The sequence below is a fragment of the Pholcus phalangioides genome, unplaced genomic scaffold (genome assembly GCF_987345545.1).
Source record: "Pholcus phalangioides strain wild (caught in Gottingen) unplaced genomic scaffold, Ppha-v1.0 ptg000042l_1, whole genome shotgun sequence".
Taxonomy (NCBI): domain Eukaryota; kingdom Metazoa; phylum Arthropoda; class Arachnida; order Araneae; family Pholcidae; genus Pholcus; species Pholcus phalangioides.
Genome location: NW_028301628.1, coordinates 1,390,131 through 1,417,525, shown reverse-complemented (window position 1 = coordinate 1,417,525; position 27,395 = coordinate 1,390,131). Strand labels below are relative to the sequence as shown.

At 33.2% G+C, this 27,395-nt stretch overlaps 1 protein-coding gene across 2 annotated transcripts in view; it reads left to right on the top strand.

Annotated features, from left to right (window-relative positions):
• The window catches only part of LOC149063857 (beta-1,4-galactosyltransferase galt-1-like), a 129,259-nt gene extending 102,532 nt beyond the window's left edge, over nucleotides 1-26,727 (top strand). The window contains exons 1-2 of one of the 2 annotated variants that reach the window (XM_089254999.1): nucleotides 6,394-6,437; nucleotides 21,767-26,727. In XM_089254999.1, coding sequence (XP_089111125.1) covers nucleotides 21,836-23,341 — 1,506 coding nt within the window. In that variant the 5' untranslated portion in view covers nucleotides 6,394-6,437; nucleotides 21,767-21,835 and the 3' untranslated portion in view covers nucleotides 23,342-26,727. Of the gene's footprint in view, nucleotides 1-6,393; nucleotides 6,438-21,766 lie in introns of those variants that run through there. The other variant, XM_089254998.1, reaches the window with a different exon arrangement.
• Nucleotides 26,728-27,395: the final 668 nt, after the last annotated feature.

Here is a 27,395-nt window from a genome sequence, read left to right as displayed (position 1 = left end):
ATTCTACAAGGTTAGTATAGTTTGTGTATTTTTGAAAACTGATGAAGGATCAATTATTAAAGGGTTTCCTATTTTTTAACATGGTAAAAACGTTCTTATGTAGAAGTATTGCTAAAAATATTATTTATCTATTGATTTATTTCAAATTTTCCACATGTGCCACATATGCTGTTCTGTGCTAGCACAAAATTTTACATTTCTTGAACACTTAATTTTTTACAAAATTTAAAAAAAACACGTATTAAAAACTTCTTGCGTGCATGATAAAGTAGAATGACATCAACGAAATTGAATAATAATTTATTCGAAATAAGAGATACTGTTTGCTTCACATAAAATGGCGAAAAAGATTAGAGATTCATTTATAAGTACTTCAGTTATAAGAAAATCGGAACTTTTTTTTAATTTTTCAAATTTAAAACTTAATTTTGAATGAGGTTGAGTCTATAAAAAAAATCTGAATCTTTTTCATCATCTTATGGTTTGTAAACAGGTTTCTTTATTTTGAATAGTTTATTATTTAACTGTATTGATTTCCTGCAATTTTATCATGCGTGCAAACTGTTTTTAATGCATTTCTTGAAAATTTGTAAAATTTTAAGTATTAGAGATGTGTAAAATTTTCGTACTGGCATAGAATAGCATATACAATCAAATATATGTTATAAAAATGTGAAATACAGTCGATCCCGCTTATAACGTTTAACTTGGCACGGCAATTTTTGTGAATTTTACTTTTTTCGTATATTTATAATGTTAACACATTGTTGACCGGCATTTTTTCTCAGAGTTTATCTCATCACCGGCTATTATTTCGGAAATTGGATGTGGAAGTGAAACAATTTAAATAAACTTTTTTATAATGGTTAAATATATAAATGAGTTTTATTCAATATTTCATTTTTAATATTCCTTTTTGGTATGATAAGCGGTGTAGCAATGACCTACGTGTAATGGTACACAACAGGTTTTGAAAATATATCTTGTTTCGCTGCGTTTTCCTTTTGAAGAGCATTCTTTACACGTTCTAGTTGGATTTTTTTTTCTACCAGTGACTATTTTTTCTAAAACGTGGTCTCTTAGCTGTCCGGAAACTATGTTGGGTGGATCATTGTAAGGAGCCGTTGCAGAAATACTAAAGGTATGCTGAACAACAATTACACTCTATGCTCTACAACAATGCCCTGACCGAACGAAGCTGACGCGAAACAAAGGCGCACCGACCACGAGTTCACTTGTGGCCGGTCAGTAATGTTTTGGCATGACGACACGAGTTTACTCGTGCCCGGTCAACAATGTGTTAATAATGCTAACTGATTCCGGATACAATGTTTGAATTTTTTGCTATTCCCACTTTCAACGTTCGAAAAATTCACATCGAGATCCTCCCTTGAAAATAGCGTACTTTTTCTCCTTTCTCACAGGCAAAGAAATGAAAATGATGGTTATTTCTGTGTGCTAGTCATTTACTATTATGTGAAACCTAGAGGTGGAAGCCGGTTATTTTTTTCGGTACAAAAAGAATCGACCGAAAAGTTCTTTTTTTTTTTTTAAGGTTTTATTTTTATTATCTTACTTTGTTCAACAATAGTGTGCAGAGCATAAACTGCCCTTACCACTGTTCGCATATACCAGGGTGATCGAAGTTATGTCACTGAATATAGAGAATAACATATAAGGACTAGAAAACTTTCTCAGAAGGGGTAAATTTTATTTTCCTTTGGTATTAAGTTTGCAGTGTTAGATCGATTCCAAAAATTGATTCCTTCCAAAAAATCTTCTCATGATGGTAGTAGACGACGTGTGCGCGTAACAAAGGAATACAACGGTGGGTCTTCTCGTCTACATCTGAATCCATTGACACAAAATCAAGCCGCAAAATAATGACGTGTACACAAAACATAAACGACCTGACAGATTTTCAGACGCCAGTATCAAGTAGCATTTAAAAGCAGCTTTTCTAGATAAGGAAAGTCGTATTTTTCTCAACTGTACTTCCTGGAATTTAATTCTTCACAGAACCGCCACAATACGATCCTTTCATGACCTTTGAAATTTCGGGAAATGGAGAAGTAAAAGCGTTAGATTTTGCCGTGCGCAGTTCGAGTCAAAATGTCTCTGAACAAGTTGAAAAAAAAATAAGCTCTAAGTTTTTAGAGGAAAAAAATAAAAATTCTTAAATTTGTAGATAATGACCATTTGCTTTCGAGAATTACAACAGCAAAAAAGAACAATTTGCCTCCCAGCACGTTAAACACCATCCTGGGTTAAAAGATGCATTGCGCATCATTCCAAATGTAAGATTTTTTTTTTCTAATTTTTTGCTTTCCCTACAAACTACATCCTGTATAATGCACGTAAATACTTAATGGAACAGCAAATACATGATTTCTTCCTATTAAATCTCTATATGTTCCATTATTTTTGTTAATAAACTAAAAAAACTGCATAAAAAAAAACTGGTCGGTGAAATAAAACTGCCTGATAATTCTTATAGGCATTTCCCGCTTATAACGTTTTTTATTCGCTGTTTCTTGAGAAACGTTATAAGTGGGATCCACCGTAAATAAATAGATAAATAATATTTTTAATAATATTTCTACTTAAGAATTTTTTCACCATATTTATAAAGCTTCTCCAATATAAATCTGACATCAAAAATGAAATTAAAATTATATTCAGTTGCAATCACCGTTATACCAAGGATTTTTACTTTTCATTAGGAAAAATAGCGCTCTCTATTGGCTCAAAAGAGAACAAAAATGAAGGTATCAAATGTCGTATTGACGACAACTTGAATACTTAGAGGCCAGTATTTACTCTCTCTCAGATGCGTTTATCTTAAACAAAAACTTCATAAATTCCATATGTTTCATTCAATAAAAATATGTGTATAGAGTGGTTGATGTGTATTAACGGTTGAGACATGAAGCGTAATATTCGATTACGTGGGGGAAAAACCGTTGAAATTATCATATTAAGTGAGGAACTTTAACATTGTCTCTGTGGGAGACATTTTTGTGCCAAGGGAATTTACATCCGTTTAAGCGGGTTATCCGTTTTCCGATTAAGCTTGGCCGACTATATGTGTCGCTTCCTTGAAACCCTCTTATTTCGGCAATGACGAGCGCCACTGGCAGTCGAGTGGTCATAGTAGCGGACTCACATTACAAAGAGCCCGAGTTCGAACCCCACCGGCAACACAGTGGTGGTTGACTAAAGTTGGTTTCCTGTGGTTCCCAACATCAAGGCTCGAATGCTAGCCGATCTCTTTGTTAAAAGGTCTCACCACAGAGAGAAAAATGCCTGCAACGGTACACATATTCAATTATTACACTTGCTCATAATTAGAAAAGTAGATGGCAGCAATCTAACAAGCATTACACGGAAACAACCTTCACGTTTTAACAACACACACGCACAGTATTTTTGACAACCTGCTCATATCTTCTCTTTCAGACAGAGCGGTGGTCATATATGTAGATGCATAGTCTAAATAGTAAAATAAGAGGTTTTTAGGGAGGCGAGATATCACGTCAATGGTACTTAAAGGATTGAGAATAATGTTGTTTATGAAGTTCTACAACAGAATTGAAATTATGATAAATTAATTACAGAATTATATTATTAAACCTATTCGATTAATAACCTAATCAATTCGAATAGGTTTCATCAATCGAACCTTATGATATAATTTTCATGAAATTTATTAAAATGCAGGAGTAATTGCATGAGTAAAACACGAAACAATTGAATTTCTTCTAACTAATGTTATCTATAAATATTCCTCATACATATCAACGGTATAATTGAACTCTTGAAACCCTTAACAATCAATAAATCAATATTATTGCATAAAATATTTAACAAGCATTAGCATGAAGCTCCTAAATTTCTTCCAGCATAAACAAGATCGATATTATCGAGAGAAATATTCTAATGTAATTACAGTTATATTATATTTAAGGATATGGGGTATTACAAGAGTGTTCTCTAATCTTAAACACTTCGCCATCGATTTTCTATAGCTTTTAATGCATTTCATCAATAAAGACATTTTCTCACGCGTTTCAGCTTTTTATATTACTACTCATCGGAAATCGAACATTTATAATGGTTTTGGTTTTTACTACTGACACGTTTTCAGTGACGTGTCACATGCATTGTACATGTTGCCGGCATCTGAATTTCTTCCAACCATTACCGATTTCACCGAGAGTCGACGATTTTCTTACTACAGTAAAAAAAAATTATTTATTATATTTATATATATTTATAGATTTTATTAAACGGGAAAACGGTATAATTTTTCAGGGTTCTCCTACTTTTCAACATTGTGAGAAACTATACTCTCATAGAAACATCATTAAAAATATTATTTAACTATAGATATATTTCAAAATTAGTATACATACATTTGATTATACGGGGTGATTATAAAAAAACTATCCCGAGATATGGGCCCCTAACTATCATACCATTCACAGAAACTGAATGAAATTTTGGCATGAGGTATTTTGAGGTATGCGCTCAAGAATGATATGGAAAACAACAGTGTCACTCTAACAGTTACGGTTACAGTGAGAAAATTTCGAAAATATCAAACGGCAACACCAAGTTTTTTGTATTGGAATGCGATCTCCATACTGAAAAACACTAAATAGCGTTGGAATGGCACCTGTAGCACGAAAATGCCCGGAGCTAGGCAAGGAAAAAGTAAAAAGGACTTTGCCGTGCACCAGAGCATTAATGTTCGTTTCATTCGTCACACCGTTTCTTCGATCCCATCCTGATTAGTCCTCCACAAGGTCATGTGGAAAATTTGTGAAACACAATAAAACGCTTTATTTTATGCTGATTCTCTGTCCTTATTGGTTGTCCTCACTTTTAGCCTATCTAACGCCGGCGATTTTCATGCTACAGTTGCCGTTCGAACGCTATTTAGGGTTTTTCACAATGGAAATCACATTCCAATACAAAAAACTTGGTGTTGCCGTTTGATATTTTCGAAATTTTCTCACTGTAACCGTAACTGTTAGAGTGACACTGTTGTTTTCCATTTCATTCTTGAGCGCATACCTCAAAATACCTTATGCCAAAATTTCATTCAGTTTCTGTGAATGGTATGATAGTTAGGGGCCCATATGTCGGGATAGTTTTTTTATAATCACCCTGTATATGCAATCCTATGCTAGTGAAAAGTTTTACGTGTATTTCTGATGCTTTATTTTTCACAAATTTTCGACAACAAAAAAATGCATTGTTAACAACTCGTACCCACAATAAAATAGAATGGCATCAGTTTAATTGAATAGAAGTTATCTCAAAATAAGGGAAACTGTTCAGATCATAAAGTGATGAAAATTTTGAGATTTCATTGAGTCAGTTTTATTTAAATTTTAAAAATTCAAAAAAACATATTTTTTTTTATTACTCAAATATTTACTGAATGGATCACAAATCTTTTCCGCCATTTAATGAAGTGAACAGTTTCCTTTATTTCCAATTGATTTTTATTTGATTACATTGATATGGCATGCTAATTTATCATGCTTTCAAGCTGTTAACAATGCATTTTCGTTGAAAATTTGCCAAATATTATGTATTAAAGATATGTGAACTTTTGTACTGGCATAGGATAGAACATACAATCGAAAATATGCGTATCAATGGTTAATTAATATTTTTAATGATATTTCCACTACAGCATAGTTTTTCACCATGTTAAAAGGTAGGAGAACTCCCACCCAACCCTTAAGCAATGTGTGTGTTTTGGCGAATAAAACATTTTTCCAAGTTTTTAAGACTTTTACACCCTCCACATCGAAAATCGATTACAAACTTTTGGTTTTGGTCTTTATTGACAATTTCGGTGACGCTACACATGTATTGTACGTTACATTGCGTCGGCATCTGAATTCCTTTCAACCGTTACCGATTTCACCGTGTTTCGAACGATTCTACCGACAAAAAAAATGTATTTATCATTTTTTGTATAAAACGGGAAAACGGTATATATTATTTAAAAAATAATAAATACTCAGAGAGTATATATATATATACTATAAAACAGCATCAAAAAGAAAGAAAAACTTTATATCATCCAGCAGGAACCATATTTTCCTATAGTTTTTCCCCCTCTTTCGTGGGCGCTTTGCTATACGATGATACGACGTATTTCAAGGATTGGTCATCGTAAACGTACCGGTAGCTGACAAATATTTATGTGGATTTCATCGCTACGATCATAAAAAATATACTGTCCAAGGCTAAAGCACCATAAAAAGAAACATAAAAAGAGAAGGATGATAAAAAATAATGGTTTCCATATCTCGTTGGTTTGTCCAGCTGTCGGAAATGACGCAATTGCCGATATATATTTCAGAATGAAATGTGTCATCGATAGAAGAAGAGCTGGACACGTCGTGTCTGTAAAGGTAACGCTGCAAATTTACGTTTTCTATTAAAAAATTGACGTTAAGAGAGGATATCCTACCTCTTTACATGGTGAAAACTAATGCTCTAGTAAAAATATCATTAAAAATATTATTTAACCATTGATTCATTTGTTCACATATATAGGGGGTGAACAGGTAATAGGACGTATGGTATTTGACAGGTGAACCGTTGATCCTAGAGGCATACTTCCAGATAGACAGTATCCGCCGCTGTGGTGGTCGAGTGGTTATAGTGACGGACTCGCGATGCGAGGATCCGGGTTCGAACCCCATAGTGGTGGTCGGCTGAAGTTGGTTTTCTGTGGTTCCCAACTTCAAGGCGCGAATGCGAGCCAATCTCCCCGTTAAAACGTCTCGCCACAGAGAGCAACAGGCCTACAACGTTACAAATATTCAATCATTACACTTCACTCACAATTTGAAGTATAGATGGCAGAACTAAATATCAGGCACAACACTAGCCACACACTCAGACTGTTAGGTGCCCTCACTTTGTTCCAGACTCTGCCACGAAGCTGGGCTGGAAGAGATCTCGGCAACGGGATAAGTCCGGTGGCAGAGACCCTGGCGTTCATTCATTCATTCAGATAGACAATATCCAAATAACGTCTTGTACTCAGATATGTCGTTCATGTTGTAAGAGGTTTTATAGTTATCAAAATAAATATGTCAACTTTTTATACGGACACCCTGTGCTCAAGAACCAAACTCACACGAAAGATTCAGTATTTCTAAGTTAAATATCCGCTGAGATTATTTAAATCAGAAAAACGGGGAAAAGTTGGGAAAAAACAGCTTTAAATACGATACGGATAAACCATTTTACCCGCATTTAACGTTGTTCTTTGCTAATTTCTTCAGTGTTTTTCAAATTCGAATAACTCAACGAATATTGCACTTAGAAATGTGTACTTTTTTCTTTGTTGGCATCATTAGAGGCAAGGGTAACGACTATGTAAATGGGTTCTTGAGCACAGGGTGTCCATATAAAAGTTTATTTTTATTTTTATTTTGAGAACTATGCAGCCCCTTGCAAAATGAATCACATAGCTGATACGTTATTTGGATGCTCTTTCTAACTGGAAGTATGCCTCTAGGATCAATGGTTCGCCCGTAAAGTACCATACGCCCTGCTACCTATGTACCCTTATATTTGATTGTATACGCTATTCTATGCCACTACAAAATTTTTACACATATGCAATACTTAATTTTTTGCTAATTTTCAAATGTATTATTAACACCTTTGACACATGATAAAATAGCATGAAATCAATTTAATACGATAAAAATTTATTCAAAATAAAGGGAATAGTTCAGCTCATAAAATTATGAAAAAAATTGAAATTTCACTGGCTTATTTGAAATTGAAATTTTAAAACTAAAGAAAAATTAAATATTTATTTTATAACGCACGTATATTTATATTTTATGAACTGAACTTTTTTCTTCAGTTTTATATAATCAATTTTCTTTTAATTACATTCATGTCCTGCTATTTTATCATTCATAAAAGGTGTTGATAATGCATTTTTTTTAATTTAATTTACAAAACAATAAGTATTGGAGCTATGTAAATATTTGTATTGACACCATATACAATCAAATACGTGTGCACCAAATTTGATAAATGGTTAAATAGTATATTTTCTATAATATTCCCACTAGAACATAATGTTCATCATGTTAAAATGTAGGAGTCCCCTTATGAAGTCGATTATAGCTTGCACATACACGACAGTAATTTTAATTAAATAAATTTTATAATTGAATTTTATATGTGTCCTTTTCCTACTTTGTTAAATTTGGAATTTTTGAATAATAATGAAATAAGTCATATTTTGATAAATATTTCAAGAAATTGTAAGGATAATTCTATATTTTATGCAAATAACCAAATTTATTTGCTCAATCTAATGTTATTCAATCAAATACGAAATTTTCGGTCATTAGATAATTTTCCGTTGAGTATTTTATTGGAGTTGACTTTTTTTTTTTTGCATAAATATTTAAAGAAAAAAAAATAATGTAAAATGTGTGAAACCAAGTTAATATGAAAGTTAAATAATAATGAAATTAGACATCAAAATTTTCAGAAACATTTCTGGAAAATATTTTGTTATTCGCATTAAATGTAGAATAATTTTTCAAGAATTTTCTAATGTATTTTGTAATGTAAGCATGTGATGTTCTTTGGGCAAACACACAATTTCAGTTCATTAAATACTTTAATTTTCCTTCATCTATTTTATTGGAGTTTTCTTATTATTTCACATAAAAAATTAAAGAACAATTTTTTACATTTAGTATAAATATTTATACATGAAATTTATCACGTGTATGAAGTACACATCATATTTGTATACAATACAATTTTACAACATACATACAAGATTGTTTTATAGCGGTTCATTCATAATTACTAAGGCTCGGATTTTTATGACCTAAAAATCAAAAATATGAAAGCGTTTATGACCTAAAATACATATAAATATGGCCCCAAAATGTAAAAATATGGCCTTATAATTTTCCCATCATTACATCTCTTCTTTTTCAGTTTTGTCGTTTCTTATCTTAATAAATTAGGACATATTATATATGCAAAATATCCATCAATTCACTGTCAACAAATTCAAATGTAAAATACGCGTAACATGTGCACGACACAATAAGTGTTCTTTAGTGCGATTCCACTGAATTTTATGAGATGCAGTTTCGTATGTTTGAAAAAAAAACTTCTATTGTTTATACAAGATATACAGAAGACTGGATGTTGTGAAGATATTTATTATTTGAGATGTTAATTTCTATTGTTTAGTTTCTTCTAAGAAATATTTGGGGAAGCTACTTTCGAATGTTTTTAAAAACATTTGAAAAAATTACTAGATACAGCAATATTTGAACAAGGGATTGTCAGATGTCCAGTTTTTGTTATCTCGTTGACTGTTTCTCAAGCTGAATTGAACTGTAGGTGTATTCCATCGGTTTTGTGCTGGAAATGTTACATATTTAATGAAATGCGATAGAGTAGTACTATCGGTGTTTCTTTCAAATTGAGCATATCTCCAGTTTAGTGTCATTGTTACTATAGTTTTATCGCTTTTAAAATGTAAATGATTTTTGTGCCAAAAATGCGTGTATATATCTATACCTACCTGATACCTAATATACCTAGGATTACTAGATTCGAAAACTGAGAAAGGAGGACTCCTGCGAGTGCACCCTTAGTTAGGTCACTTTTCCTAAAACACAACTGATAAAAACAGCAAAAATATAAAAAATTCTGGGACTTTCGGTAGCTGTTGGTGAATGCGTGTGGGCAAAAAACCACAAAAACACTCGCATCAATGCAGAAAGATGTTTTAAAAGGGGAAAAAAAATTCCCCGGGAAAAATAATTCTAAAAACTTCAAAAGGAGGATAAAAATGCGAGTTTTCCGAATCGTAAGGACACTTGAAAGGGCATCATAATTCCTCGTTTATGATGTCTTTTTCTGATGATTGAAGGACGGTTGTAACAATAAATTGGTACCTCTAAACGGTTGGTTGTTTGTGAAGTTGGTGCTGCCATTTATATTTCGAACTGTGAGCGAGTTGTAATGCTGGAATATTTATTTGTACAACTGGCGGGGCTACAAGTAGGGTAAGCCAGGGGGATCTAGTGTGTCACGACGCTTGCTGTACCTGCAGGAAGTCAAGTTTGCTTTTTGTTCGTTTAAAATGACGAGGAGGGGCGCCAAAATAAGAGACTTTCCCCGGGCGAGTGTCAATTTTTGTTATGTTTAGGCTTGATAAAAATATATTGAACGCGAAGAGTGTCCGAATGAATAATATCAGAGTTTCCCTTCCAAAACATAGCAAGAGGTTCCTGCGAGAATAAAGAAGTGGTTGCTGGAACTGCAAATGTTCTTATTCCAAAAAAAAAATGAATGACGAGAATACATTTTAAGTATATACTACATATTTGAGGATAATGCCCACAGAATAAAATTTCTAGCGATAAAAATGCCCGAAAAAAAGCTATTGCTTGAAAATTCTTAAAATATAACAGATCGCTCAAAAATGCCCAAAATATGACTTATCATAGAAAAATATGACACGCCATAGAGATCCGAGCCCTAATAACTGCATACGGTTCCTAATTTCTCATAAACTTAAAAATTCTGAAATAATAATAATGAAAGAGTATGTCCAAAATTTTGAGAAACATTTCTAGAAATTATTTTGATACTTGCATTAAATGTAGAATTATTTTTTCCCTCTTTCTCCTAAAGTTCTTCCAAAGTATTTTGTTCCATGTAATGTTATTCAACCAAATACGCAATTTTAATTCGTCAGATACTTTTCCATTTCACTTTTTATTTGATCTGACTTATTATATTATGTGTAAAATTAAAGAAAAATGTTTATAACTCTTGTGGTATAAATATTTATTCATATAATTTGCATGTGGTGCAAAAAAAATTGGAAAAATTAAGATTTTTTTATACTTGTTCTTAAATACATACGGAGGATTTAAACAAAAAACTTAAACAAAATCAGAACTGAACTGAATGAAATTTAAATAAATATTTTGCTACAAAAAAAATGAAGTATTTGGGAAGGGGAGGGGCAGAAGTAAAATTTTTGAATTTTTTGTCCATTTGATGAAACAAGTTTGTATATATATATTAAAAAAAAATACATCGAAAAGAAATTATGCATGAATAAATATTCAAAGTAAACTTAATTTTTTTAAAGTTATATTTCATATATATAATCAAATTTAAAATTTCATTATTTGAATTCAATAATATAAAATTTAGAGAAACGAGAGAACTTTGTATAAGGAATAAATTTCAATATAATTTGTGTGAATTCTCAACTACGTTACAATATATTTGTTGTTATTATGCATAAAATGCCGACCATTTTGGCAACATGATAAATCGTACTTTATTCATCACATTTGCCGGTTATTATGCATAATCACTATTTCGTATTGGAAAATACAATAAATCTGTCCCATTGTTGTGATAAGATTTACAATTTAGATAACCGTACCAGTGAACCAGAGTTAGATCCGAATATGATGAACTCTGATTTAACGAATGTTTCCGAAAAACTCAAAACTACTATTTGATTATTTTTAAAATAAGACATCGTTATAACGATTTATTACGTAGTTTTATAGATTATTCCTATTTAATAAATTTTACTATCGTACCCCCGATATAATAAACCCCTATTTAACAAATTTTACGCCCGTGCCCTGATATAATGTAGTCTCATTTAAAAAGTTTTACGATAGTACCCAGTTATCACGAATTCAAATTTAACGAGTTTTTCATAACGAAATCGCGATTTTAAAATTTTCTAATTTTCCCGATTTTTTTTCGTTAAATCGTGAAATTCATTAAATTAGAGATCGTTTTAACCGGGTCCCACGGGTTTCATTTTTATCAAATTCACAAAATACTTTGGGGTATTGTGCAAAATCAACTGTAAAAGCGATTAATTCTAAGTATTTATCAAACTTACCAACGATGCTTGGGTATCGTGCATATACATACATAATTACCGGTAAAAGGGACAAATTTTTCAAACTTTCGAGACGATTAGTGAAATATGCATAATAACTGATTTAGCACATTTCCCTAACATATGTGTTTAAAAGGTAATAAATTATTGATTAAAAATTATAAAATATTAAATGTTAATTAAAAATTATAAAATATTAAATATTTTAAATTATAATATGCACATACAATAAGAATTGTATAAAGAATATTTATTATTAAATAATAATGAAAAATTATCATAATTTTTATCAATAAATTTATTTAATTATCAAATTTAAAAATTAAATTAGAATTAAAAAAAAATTGAAGTTACAAGAATTGAAACTATAATATTCATCTAATACTATATGTAAAAAAAGTTTTTAATTAAAAAAATATTGAATTTCAATGAAACAAGTCAGAAATATCAGAAAATAATAATAAATAATAACTTTAATAAATTGAAGCTTATCAATGTCACTGCACCAAATTCTGAATTTTTAATTAATTATATCATTGAAAAAAAACACGAACAGATGTAACATGTATTGAACATGAAAAGAATGTTATCAATGATAATTAAAGATTTCTGCTAATTGAACTCAATTTTTAGTTTTGAAAGAAAATCGGTAGAAAAAAACTTTTGTGATCTAGTAAATTAATTAGCTTCTAAACTATCAGGAGGGAAAAAAATATAATTTCCTTTAAGATCATTAAAAAGAATTTCTTTCAAGTTTCTTGTTAATTTCGGAAGAAAAAAAGCAATTTTTTTATACTTTTTCATTTTAATTTGAATTGTAAAAATCCCATAAAAAATTAAAATTAAATGAATTCAAAGTTTGAAGCACTTGATGACATGAAACTATCATTCAAAAAAAAACTGAAACAATATCAGATCTCTTCATTATCTTTTTTCATGCTCTTTTTTTGTGATAAAAATTCCAAAAAAATTCATTAAATTTTTTTTGTTCATTATTGAGTGAATGTAACAGAAACTAATTCAAGGGAAAAAAAAGAACTTTTAATCAATTCTCAAAGTAAAAAACGAAAATTCAGTCCTGTTAAATTTTGATTATAAATGTTCTGGGATTTTATAAATAATCTCTCGAGATTATTTTACTTTTATTACAATTGCATTTTTATCATTAAATTTTATTTTTGACTTCGTGCATTCAAAGATTTATTTTTATTGAATAACTAATGTTTTTGTATTATTAACAACTATTAAATAATTTTTAATACTATACAGGGTGTCCTGTAAGTGCTAATGCAGATTTTATCTCTTCAACCGTCCATATAGTAGACGTATACGAAGGTTTTAACAACTGGCTGTTGCGAAGATATATTTTGGAAAGAGAGAAAATTCAACTGCCCCTGCGGGGAATCGAACCCACGTCCTTTCACTTTCCGGGTGAACGCACTAGACTACAGAGGCACAGAATCTCTCAATCTTTCCTTGGAGCTCGTGTACACTGAAAGGGACCGTACATGGACGGCCAGACCAGACTCAGGCCGAGCTCACAATTGCTGACGTTGCCACCAGATGGCGACTTATACAAGGTTGACGACACTCTCCGCTACCGTACGAAGGTTTTAACAACTGCCTGTTGCGAAGATATATTTTGGAAAGAGAGAAAATTCAACTGCCCCTGCGGGGAATCGAACCCACGTCCTTTAGAGTCTAGTGGTCTAGGGCGTTCACCCGGAAAGTGAAAGGACGTGGGTTCGATTCCCCGCAGGGGCAGTTGAATTTTCTCTCTTTCCAAAATATATCTTCGCAACAGCCAGTTGTTAAAACCTTCGTATGATGGCGTATAGTTTCAATTGTAAAAAATGATCAAAAGGCGTCCAAAAAATAACGCCGCCTGGCAGTCCAGTGGTTAGGGAGCTAGCTTCTGGCTGTGCAGGTCTGGGTTCCAATCCCGGGTCGGGCATGGATTTCTACTAACACTAACAAATTCCCTGGATGAATCGTAGCGATCTCTTGGGAATACGTGCTGATCACGTTATTATTTAAAAAATTTAAAAAAAAAATTAACTTGTACCAGTTTTGAGAGTGAAAACACAGTTTGTCACAAAATAGAAAAATTGAAATTTTTAAACGGTACCTCCTGTCTCTGAACTTCCAGTGAGAAAGTCTTTGCCCTGTCTCTTCTGAGGTCAACGAAACAAAATTTCAAGTTCCCAAGTCCAATATTTGCTGAGATATTCGAAAAATTAACTTAAAACGCTCGTTTCCCTCATTTATACTGTACTTTCCCAACTTTTTTCTGATTTTTAAATTCCGGTATTCGCGAATATTGCACTGAAAAGCTTGGCTTTTTTTTTTCCTCAGGAGAGATAAAGCAACAACTTTCTAATTGGACCGTATAAAAATTCAATTTTTTATTTTGTGACACTATGTTTTCACTCTCAAAATTGGTACAGGATAATTTTTGAACGTATTTTGAGAATTTTTTAAACTCAAACCAAAGCTATGTGACGGACGGTTGATGAGATAGAGGACGCATTAGCACTTACAGGACACTCTGTATAATTATTCGAACATTATAACGACTTCTATTGTAATAACACCTCGGCTATAACGTCAATAATTGTTAGTCTCCGCTGGTTCCCATAGCGAATAATATTAATGAGTCTAGCCTAAGACGTCAATACAAATGCAACGAAGTCGTGTTAACGACAATGTTTTGTCGTCAATTTGTATTATTTATTTATTTTAATCAAAGTCATCACATGCCCCGTTTCCGGGCTGTTGCCATAATTTTGCCCGTTACTACCTACGTATAAAAATTACCATTTTCTTTTCAACGAAAAGATTGCTTTAATTCAGTCTTTACTATAGTCGGGGATGAAGATAATTAGCATCATTTATGAATTATATGAATGTAGTCGGAGCCGCTTATAACAGAGGTGGGCAAAACAGCGAAAATACGTGTATTTCTTTGTTCGTGATATATCCATACCGACTCGATAAGCGTAAATAAGCAATACGAAATTTCCGAGAAATGTAAATCTTCATTAAAATGTTAAAACGTCGTTGTATGCTAAAATTCGTAATATCCGTGTTGGTTATGAGCAAGTTTGACTGTACTATAAATACATATATTCATCCCATATTTGTTAGGCACAGCGTTTCTATGCAAAATATATTTCAATACAATGCAGAATTGTACTTTTTATTCTCCGAGGATAATTTGTAAACTATAATTGGTGTTTTCACCAATCATTAGCAACATTTTTGGCAAGAATTGGCAATGCCTCGTATTCATTACCCCCAATATCGCATGTATTTTTCTCGAATAATAAAAATTTTGTATACAACAACTTCATTTATAGAGTTTGGTTGCATCTGATAAAATTTTTCATATTTCAAAGGTCTTGAAAACGTCAACTTCGGTTATAACGAAAATATTTAGCTGTGAATATTGTTTGTCACTACAACTTGAGTTTGACTTTGTTTCAAAAGTGATGAAAATTATGTATGGATAACACAAAAAAATGATAGTGTCGTCCCGTTCTTGTGGATACGAGTCACATTTTAAGGACCACGACGTATTCAATGCGGCAGCTCTGAGCACTTCGACATTGATTTTTAGTGTGATGCGTTTTTTACGGGAAGACCAAAAAACAGCAGTGTTTGGATACGTTGCCTCAAGAGACTACACAATGGATTACTCCCATACCATCAATTAGTGTCTCTGGAAACTGTCAAGGAAATCGATATTGATCCCGGATGCGAAGCGAGCATGGAATGTGTCCCGTTTTTTTCCGTTCCTTGAGTTTCCTGCCCATGTTTGAGATTTTTTTGTATCGAGAATGTGTTCTCCTTTGAGTGTGCTTGCTTCTTGTCTCTTACCTTATTTACCATACGATGAAAAACTATGCTGTAATAGAAGTATCATTAAAGATACTATTTAATCATTGACTTATATATCAAATGTTTTGCATATGTTCTAGAGTATATGTGCTATCCTATTCTGGTATAAAGTTTTACATACCTTAATAAATATCTTATTAAATTTCATTGACTCAATCTTATATAAAATTGAATTATGAAATTTAAATATTAAATTTCCTTTTTTATTTGAAATTTTAAATTTCAATTTTAAATTTCAATTTTAAATTTCAATTTTAAATTTCAATTTTAAATTTCAATTTTAAATTTCAATTTTAAATTTCAAAATTTCAAATTTCAATTTTTTATTTTAATTTTTTTATTTTAATTTTTTTTAATTTCAATTTAACGTTTACAAAACTTAAAATTTCAGTTCAAATGAGATTGAGTGAATAAAATCTCAATCTTTTGCTATTTCATGAAGTAAAAAAGTTTCTTTTATTTTGAATCAATTTTTATTCAATTACATTGATGTCATGATATTTTAGCATACACGCAAGCAGCTGTTTCTAATGCGTTTTTTGGAAATTTAGAAAAAAAATACGCGTATCCAGAATATGTGCAATTTTGTACCAGCATAGGATAACACATACAATCAAGAATGTATAGAATTGAAATAAATGAATAGCTAAATAGTATTTTTTTTAAATGATATTTCTATTAGATCACAGCTTTTCTAGCCCGGTCGATAAGACGCTAGCCTCAAGTACCAAAGGATGTTTAGAAGTGTCGCGATTTCGATACCCAGTTCGTCCTTGTCAGAAAACTTTCCTGACACGCGGGTACAACACAAACGGCGACATGACCGCAGAAAAAATTACTACCGCAGGGAGTCCCCCATCGATGGGTTTAGGGCGTTTCTCTTTTTACCATGTTCTCAGACGTAATGACGAAATATCTCGCCTAACTTGATGGCTTCTATTTCGGCAATTACGAGGTATCTCTAGCGTTGCTTAAAAATTCTTATTTCTTAATCCATCCTCAAATTATTCTTGTAAAATGAAGGTATCGCTTCAAAATCACAACAGAAAACAAAAACAAATCTTGTGACAATAATGAAATTAACCCGAAATTTTTTTTAACTGCTGTAAAATTGACAAATGACTATCGTATTTGAAAAATACTTTACATCCTGATTTTCCGGAGGGAAAATATGTGAACAACATGACAGTTGAGTATAAATAAATTCGTTCCCTTTCCTAACATTCTTGTCTTTCTACAAAAACCCTTATAACTACCATTAATCTGCTATGCATAAAAAAGTACGGTTTCTTTGAACCACTAAAGACACACACATGTACAGGGTGTGTAAACGGGAGTACGACATTTTACTGGCGAACCGTTGTTCTTAGATGTATACTTCCAGTTAGAAAAAGTTTCCAAATAGCGTGTAGTAATATGTCATTCATTTTGCAAGGGGTTGTATAGTTTTCAAATAAGGAAATTAACTTTTCATCCCCGTGCACCCGAAGACCCAATAGAACGTGGATGTCCCGTCTCTCTTGATGCCAACAAAAAAAATCCCATGTTTCTAAGTGTGAAATATTCACTGAGATATTCGAATTCGAAAAATGGAGGAAAGGTGAGAATAAACAGCTTTTTAAATGCTGGTAAAACGGGTTTTACGCATTAAAAGCTATTTTTTCCCGCAAAATGCCTCCGTTTTTCGAATTCGAATATATCTCAGTGAATATTGCACATGGATTTTTTTTTTTTTTTTTTTTGCATCAAGAGGGACAGGGCAACAACTTTGTAATTGGATTTTTGACTACACGGGGACTGTATAAAAGATTTTTTTGTAATTTTAATAATTAAACAACCCCGTGAAACAGGAGTTGCTTTAAATTACTTAAAAGCAAAACTCCATTTCATTATTTATAAATTATACAACCAGAAACCATATGTAAACCGATGTTTCGTGTTAACCTATTATCATTCAGTATTCCAATCACACTGACTTTATGGTCTGCCACACTGGGTAAATGATTATGTATCCAGTATTGCTCCCATTATTTTCTTACAAAAAAACTATTAGAATTTCGTCAGGCGATTTGCATCGCTCTCTCAAATGAACTTCCTCTGCACCTAAATGTCTTTCCCTTAAGGCATTTATACATTTTTTTTTTCAGATCCATACTTATAATCAAGAAAAAACAGTTCTTTTTACCTTTAAATTTGTCACGAGCATCCAATAAACATAATTTCATATACTCTCAGCCTTTAAGAATAGTTTCCAAAAAACTATTCTCAAAAGACGTTTTAGCTTCCTCATTCTTAAATTTTAAAATACTTATAGTTTTCCAAATGATCTCATACAACAAAACTTTTCAGACAACACGTATTTCAGATATTCATTAGTGAAAACTACTTTTGATTTCATCCTCAAATTCACACTCCCGTTTTTTGCTCTACTGACTGACTTCCCACAACCATTGGTTTAATTCTGATTCAAGGGGTCTCATACCTTTTAACATGGTGAAAAACTATGCTCTAATAGAAATATCATTAAAAATACTATTTAACCATCGATTTATTTCAAATCTTTTACACATGTTTTTGGTTGTATGTACTATCATATGCTGGTATAAAATTTTAAATATCTTAAATACTTAATTTTTTGTGAATTTTCAAAAAATGCATTAAAAACAGCTTGCGGCCATGATGAAATAGCTTGACATCAATGTAAATGAATAAAAATTTATTAAAAATAAAGGAAACTGTTCAATTCATGAAATGAAGCGAAAGGCTGAGATTTCATTGACTCATTCTTATTTAAAATTAATTAATGTTTTTAATTTAAATTTTAAACTCCAAAAATTTTTTTAATTAAAATGTAATTTCAAATAAGATTGAGTCAATGAAATCTCAACCTTTTGCTTCATTTCATTAATTGAACAGTTTCCTTTATTTTTGATAAATTTTTATTCAATTACATTGATGTCATGTTATTTTATCATGCCCGCAAGCTGTTTTTAATGCATTTTTTGGAAATTTACAAAAAATTAAGTATCCAAGGTATTTAAAACTTTATACCAGCATATGATAGTACATACAACTAAGAACATGTGTAAAAGGTTTGAAATAAATCGATGGTTAATAGTATTTTTATAGATATTTCTATTAGAGCATGGTTTTTCACCATGTTAAAAGGTATGAGACCTCTTAAAATTCCCTTGCTGTCAACTCTGCAGTGTCATTTCAAGTCATATTGTATAATCTCATGTTGATTTATAGGTTTTTTTATAAGTAATAAAGCAACCCCCTCCCCTGCCCGTTGCATCATTGCATTATATTTTATATATACTTTTTATGCATTATATATGTATTTGTGTTATTGCATTTTTCCCCCTTTTAACCCTACACTCCCTTTCCTCTCTATTTTGGTTTTTCAGTTTTTCTTGATTTTTTTTCCTCTACAAAATTACTAAATCTACTTTATATTGTTTGAAATTGTTGTTATTTTATAATGTTTTTGAATTAACTTTACTGTACCAACCAACCAGTATGGGACCTTGGTGTCACCTTGGTGGGTTTTCATTAATTAAATGTAATGTTTTCATTATATTAATGAATTGAAGTTGAAAAAACCCCTGAATGACATATCTGAGTAGGCCTACTACATCTAAAATTTTTTGAAAAGAAAGGATCAACTGTTCGCCAGTAAATGCCATATCCCCTGCTTGCTATGCACCCTGTATATTGATAAGAAAAGATAGGAAAAAAAGATTTAACACATGAATAAAATCTTCAAACATTTTTTTATACGGTATAAATATCCAAGAAGTCTCTGAAAAAGAACATGTTATATTGATCATTTATTTACTATCATTATACAGGATGTCCTTTAAGTGTTAATGTGGCTTTTATCTCATCAACCGTTCGTTGTAGCGGCATGGTGTCAATTTAAAAAATGCTCAAAATGTGTTCTGAAATCGCACGTACCAGTTTTCAAAATGAAAATACAGTGCGTCATGAAATAAACCATCTAAATTTTTATGCGGTCCCCTTGTCTTCTAATTCTTAATTAGGAAATTATTGCACTGTGCAATATTTGCTGAGATATTCGAATCCAAAAAAAAAAAAAAAAATGGCGAAAACTTGAAAAAGAGCAAGAAAGACCAACTAATAACTAACTGCTAACCAAGGTAATGGGAAAAGGGAGCGTCGTCCGTTAGTTATTGCTGTTCTTTCTCACCTTTTCTCAATTTAGATATCACCGCGAATTTAGATATCGCGGTGAACATCGCGCTTAGAAACATGAAATTTTACGGCTACCCTTAAGAGAGACGGGGCAACAACTTTCTAACTGGAAGTTAGAAAACAGGGAAACTTTTAAAAATTTACACCTTTTTATTTTGTGACACACTGTATTTCCACCCTCAAAAATTGTAAAGAGTAATTTTTGAACGCATTTTGAGCAGTTTAGAACTGAAATCACAATTCTACAACGAACGGTTCATGAGATAAAGGCCGCATTAGCACATACAGGACACCCTGTATATTGCATTGTATGCCCATACTGAGTTGGCCTCTGACCTTGACGCGCGAGGGCAGGGTTAATTTTCCAAGGAGGGGAAACGGGGGAAAAAAGGGAAAAAAAACTCGCTCTAAAATAGCGCAAAAGACGTCGACGGAAATATACCAAATATACCACCCTGCTCCTTTTCCCTGCGAGATTTTAACCGAAAGACGATAAATGGAATCGCCCATCGTGACATTTCAGAGGCCAACTCAGCGTGGGTGCACAATATTTATTGTTCTTTTCGTATGATAAAGAAAACCATATTTTAATTAAAATTTTTAGGTTATAATGCTCCAGGTACATTATCGATTTTTTTTGTGCACTGTTACCCGCGGCTTCGCCGGCGCGGATTTTGTTATCGGGAAATCCCTCCGCCCCCCGCGCCTCATGACCCTTTTAGGGGTTGAATTTTTAAAAATCCCTTCATAGTGTGTAAGTCTACATTTTAAAATAAAACTACTTACTTCCATATTTCATATTTATTGCTTTGGCTTGGTAATGATCAATTAGTGAATTAGTCAGGACATGTTATTTTATATTTATAGATCGTAAAATCTTGAATGCAGGTAAATCATAAGTTTTTCTAGATACAGCCTAGGATTTACCGAAACGAACTGATGAAAGTCCGAAATCGAAACTTTTATTTCTGATTTCGGAAGTTATTTCAAAATGGAAAAATTCATTAACGTAGGTGGCGTTTGAAAATTTCGAAGATAGAAAAGCATATTAAAATAAGATGGTGTGATGCATGTTGAATTTGGTAAATACGATAAAATATCCCTAAATCTAATACGAACGTAACGAGAACACGTGGAAAGTTTCGTGTCATTGATCAAAATGTCTGCATGTTTTCTTTTTCTTCACGTTGTCATCGAAATTACTTGATGGCGCATTATTTCGGTACGAAGCATGTTACATGAATCGCGGGAAATATTTCACATTGACAAATGATAGTCGGATGACTTGCTATAAATAATATCTATCGCTGAATCTGATGTGAAGTGTGAATCACATGAATATCGGTTACATTAATAAAAGGGACACGTCTCCAAAGTGAATACGATTGGCTTTGTCCCAATTTCGTCTAAAGAAGAAAATATATCGTGCTTATATCTCGAGTGTTGGAATGTATCTAACACGTAGAAGATTTTGGAACCGTTCCGAAGAGACGAGTATTGAATATCAAAATATATCATTTATCATGTTATCATGCAACATGTATGAATTCATATACACATACATTATGAATTTATGGAACATAATTCTAAAATATTTTTTGAAAAGGAGGATTTTTCTTCGATGTCAGTGTCAAAATTCACTGAAATTTGTTGTTTTCTTTTATGTTGCAGATGACTTACGGCGCAGATTTCTGTGCTGCAGTTGAATTTTTCTGATGGAAGTCTCGTCCGCGTTGCCGAATGAAGAACCAGAAGCGACAAAGAGCAGCCAAGCTGGCAGCTCTGAAGAGAGCCAGCGATCGTCGGGCAAACTCCTTCTACTTGGTGGTCATATTCGTGGGGATATTCGTCTGCATGATGGTCACGGAGGTCTTCTACGTCGAAGAAGAAGAGTGGGAAGAACAGAAGTTCCTGTCCATGTTCAGTATACGGGGCTATTCCACCGAAAGTACCGAGGACATCATTTCCCCACGACTGGCGAGAGAATTGGCTCGGGTATTCCCGGAAGAAGAGACGGCTCTCGTTGTCTCGAGCAACTTCAACAACTCTCACGGTCGTGGGGACGAGATACTGCTGGAGGACGATGTCGATGATCACTGGCAGCGCGTCCCCAACACCAAAGATAAGTTCTTCGTCTTCTCGGCTTATTACGACGAGAGGAGGACGAACTCCGTGCGCATAATCGCAGCTGCGAGGACGAGATTCGCCGATAAGGTCATGTGTCGCTTCACCTTCCAGAACGGCCGCGAGCCGTTCACGGTACTGGCCGTCAACAGACTAATACGCGAGAACTGGAACCTTAAGTACAGCGCGTACTTCTTACTTTGTCCCATCAAACACGCAGACATTCCCGTGCCAAGCGAAGTGTCCGTCATACGCCACGGCGACACCACGACTTCCACAAGATTGGTGGTACATCGAAATAAGGCGCGGTACAAAAAACAGGCCGGCATCGCAGTTTGCGTCAAACCTCTCCACTACGAGTACAACAAAGTCGAAAACCTCATAGAATTCATAGAGTTCAATAGAATCCTAGGTGTCAGCCACTTCATTTTCTACAACCACACAGTTGGCAAAGAAGTCGGCTGCATACTCAACCAGTACATCCAAGAAGGCATCGTCTCCGTACTGCCGTGGCAGCTGGACCTAGTGTCGCAGAAGGAGATACGCACGGAGGGACTCTTCGCAGCTCTGAACGACTGCCTTTACAGGACTATGCACAGATTCGAGTTCGTTTTGATGATCGACTTCGACGAGTACATAATACCGCACAAGAACACATCCCTCGCCGACATGCTCGCCAGCCTGATGAAGAAGAACCCCGACAGAACTGGCGCCTATTCGTTCCAGAACGCTTTCTTCTACCTAAAGTGGCCCAACGATACGGACTCGGCGGAACTTCCGTACAAGTTGCTGACGCTTCAGAAGACCATACGGAAGTCCAAGCTGCACGCGCACAAACAGAGGTCTAAGTGCATAGTGTTACCCGAGCGTGTAGTGGAGATGGGGAACCACTTCGTCTGGGAGTTTATACCCGCGAAAGCGATGTTCAACATACCACCCGACGTTGCGATACTCCACCACTACAGAGTCTGCGAGTTCGGCGGCAACGACTGCATCAACACCACCCACGTCATCGACAGACGTTGCTATTCGTGGAAAGACAACCTCGTGGAGTCTGTCGCGCTGAGGCTGAGACTCTTGCAGCCGGTGTGCCCTACCGTTTTGCAGCACGTGAAGAAGTAGTTTGCTCTTATGAATGCATGCTTGCGAAAGCCCTTCAAGGTTCGATGATGTCCTACCTTTCACATACCGCTAAATGTTCGAGGCTCCGAAAGGGACGAAATTAATGTTGATTTCTTCCAAAAAACTGCGTCCTGAAAAATTTCTACGAGTGTCGTCCGACGATCCTTACTTACTTCTCTGTCCATTCGAACGGAGGTCGAACAATTCTGACGACAATGTAGACGAGATGCCATATTCCTTCGCGATTCCAACTCAAATCTGATGCTTCCGTTCAGTACGGACATTATACAGTCGAGCCCAGATATAATGAAGTCGCATGAGAAAGTGAAAAACATTCGCTATATCCGATATTCGTTATAACCGATACAAGTTAAATATACGAGTTCAATGAGAGGAACCCACTTGAACTAAACCTATGGTCCACAAAGATGAAAAAGGTGGTCTGTGCGGGCAAACTTGAAAATTAAATTAAAAATGAAAATTATCGAAGATTATCTCCGAAATAATATCAATATTCGCATAGATTTGCGTAATACTTCAGACCCATACTCGCATACTTCAAGTCAGTGGTTCTCAAAGTGTGCGTCGCGTCTCCTTAGGGCGTTGCAAACCTTTGCCAGATGTGATCTGTCCATATTAATATGTGGTGTGTGCCTGTTCAATGCTTTTTTTAAGTGGTAGTTCTTACTAGATTTTTCTGGACAGCCGCAGATAAACAATGAAAGGGTCCCAAGTTGTCATCCTCAAAAACTTATGAAAAAATTCAAGTACATTCATCTCATCTCAAAAATACATAAAAACAAAAAATAATTAGCAGCGGAATGCAATCATTAAAGCCGCAAAAAATTATTAAAAATGACAAAAATTGGCTACTCATCACCACCTCGCGTTTCTTGGCGATATCCATAAAAACGTTAATTTCCACTTTCTTTTCCTTCATCTCTCCAGCTATCTCACCTATAGCCATTGGATATAGCAAGCCGATGCATGAGCCATCTTTACCATTTTTTGTGGTATTTCCAATGGCTATAGGTGAGATGACCTTCTTCACTGACGTCACGAGCTTCGCGCGAACGCCTTCAGCTATAGATGGATGGGTTGGCTGTACTTGAAAATGTGTACGTCACTCTAACACTCTACAGTTTCGGGATTTGCAAATTCATTCTTGACTTTTATTGGCAATGAAATCATTAAAGTTTGCATTTTTTTTAGAGTGATCCATAATAGTTCCACCGATTTTTCTTTATTTTTGTGCATATTTAAATAAGTAGAAAATCAATGTTAATTTTTTTCAAAACATTTTGAAGACGTCACCTTCGGACCCTTTCCTGGCGAATCGATGGAGCTGCGAGTGGCGAAAGTTTAAGAATCGGCTGTTAAGTGGTCCGTTGAACTTTTACAGACATTTTAATGGCCCTGAAGAGTTCACGAAAACAGAAACGCTGGCATGAACGAAACTGTGGCTATGCCCAATCTGCACTTCATTCGAACGGTTCTGGGAATGGTCAGAACTGGCGCTATGTATTGTAACAGATCGACATCTAGCTATAAATGGCAGTGACAGAACCCATAGCTGTTGGAATAGTTGTTACTGCCAAAGCCGGAAGTGTGCCACTTCGCGAACTGGCCGGCCCAAATGGCCGAAATTCGAGCGTTCGTTAGGCTTTAGCTGGCCCTTATATGTCGATCCCCATACATCCCTATATATCGATCCCTGTGGTTCAGGGTATTTCTTTGTGATATAAATGTGGTTATTTATAATTAGCCGTAGCTAACCATAGATAATTATTATTGTCATCTATGACAATCCTAACGATCAAAGGAATCTAATATCGATATCTTAATGATCCATATATAGAGCCTGACATATAGGAGCGGCAAAAACCCGGCGAAAGCCCGAAATTCGGACGTTAGCCAGATCAACTTTTCCGGCACGTTCGGGAAGTGGCCAACTTCACGCTGTGGCAGTAACGTAGCTTCTTAGTATCGGTATAGAATTTTCTTACTTTCGGATACTTGGATTTTATGGAAATTTGTTCCATGGAAAAAATTCTATTCTTGGCAGAAAACTTCGTTGTATCAGATATCCACAAATATAGCGATTCATTTTAGGCGATATTTTTAACAATATTTTGCTATTGCAGTTTCAATGGGAAGGAAAAAAATTCGTTATAACCGATTCTTCGTATACCCGATTTCGTTATAAGCGGGCTCGACTGTACAACTCACATTCCTGCTGTATAAGCGCCATTCCCTGGCTGATCTTCCAAAAGATACCAATTTCAAAAGTTATCAGTTGGTGATCTACAGACAAGCATCGCGATCTTAGAACTCGATCACAAGGGAGATTGATCGATTACGCGATCATCCTTCATTTGTGACTCCAATCAAAATACATACGAACTTATATAATCCATACAATGATGACTTGATCGCCTCAACTCAAGATAATTTTGGTGATTAATAAGAATCAGAAGTTTCAGGTTGTGAAACTTGAATTTTTTGTATTATTTTTTCTGAAATTTATTTTGCAAAATTGAGGGGGAAAAAACCAAAGATATCACACCAAAGATTTTCGATACAACGGACAAGTATAGAAACATCGACACACATCAAGAAAAATCGACGTTCAACAAAGAAGCACATAACGCAATAATAATACTGTATAAATGTTGCAATAATTTTCGACTACGGTTCCTAACAATGCTTTCCCATGTGTTTTACGAGCTTCTTTTATATAAGTATAATAGGAATCATCCAAAATAATAGAAATTTTATTTCACTTCAAACGTAAATTTTACAAAATAACTATTGTTTCTTTCAATTTAAGTAAATTTGAAAAATTGGAACCACGATTTTCTCCGAATAAAGTGAAGTTCAAATTCTCTATTCAAATTTTAATTTTGTCTTGTTTAAATTGTATGTGTGTTTTTAATGTTTTTATTTTTGAATTTTAATATATTCCGTAAGTAAATTCTTTAATAAGAAATTTTGCCTCTAGATGATAAATGTTTTACAGAAATTTATTTTATTTTCTTTTTTGCATTTGTGAAATGAATAAATTTGATTTTCATTTCAAAAAAACAACAATTTTCTATTCTTTTAGTCACTTAAGCTTGTATCAAGTTTTCTTCTTTTTGCTTCCTATAAAATAATCCGATTTAAAATAAGATATAAATTTTTATTTTGCTCAAAATTTTGATATTTTTGAATTTAAATTATTTTCGATACATTTTTTTCATGCGCTCACAAGGTTTTTATTTTCCATTTTTTGACATTCGCGATACGGTTTTTTTTTTCAATTTGATTGATTGTCATGATTTGTAACTTTTGGGAAATTTCAATTTTTTTCAATTTTTATTTTAAATTCCCAACTAAATTTCTTTTAGTTTAATTTCAACATTTTGATTTCAATTTTGAACTTTTGAATTTTTTTAAATTTTAAACTTTTAAATTTTTTAAATTTTGAACTTTTAAATTTTTTTTTGATTTTGAACTTTTAACTAATTTATTTTTTTACCTTTTTAAAAAATTTCAATTTTTCATAATATTTTCAATTTTTTAATTTTTATGTTTTTCATTCTCAAATTTTTTTGCATTTTTGAAAAAATTTCAATTTTTTTAAGCTTCAAAATTGTTTTTCCCCAAAATCAAATTTTTTGTACATGAAAAACTTCACAAAATCTATCTATAACCCCCAAAATCCAAATTTTTACCAGTTTTTTTTTTTTAGTCTTGTTCCGAAATGTTGAATTTTTCCTAATCAACGCTACAAATTTCATTTTTTTTTTAAATCTCGCCTTCCAATAAATTGACCGTGCATTCAATCCACAAGAAATTCTCTGCTTTCGAAATTGCTTTTATGTAATGAATATTTCTAATATTCACAAAGTTGATAAATACACAAAACAAGTTTGTTGAGCTTTTCAATTTTATTTCTAAATTTTAAAAATAAAAAAAATGGAATTCTAAGCATGAAATTTGATAAATTTGAAAATAATCAGACTCGAGTATTTATAATAAAAGAATTGTTGATTATAATAGATTTTCAACT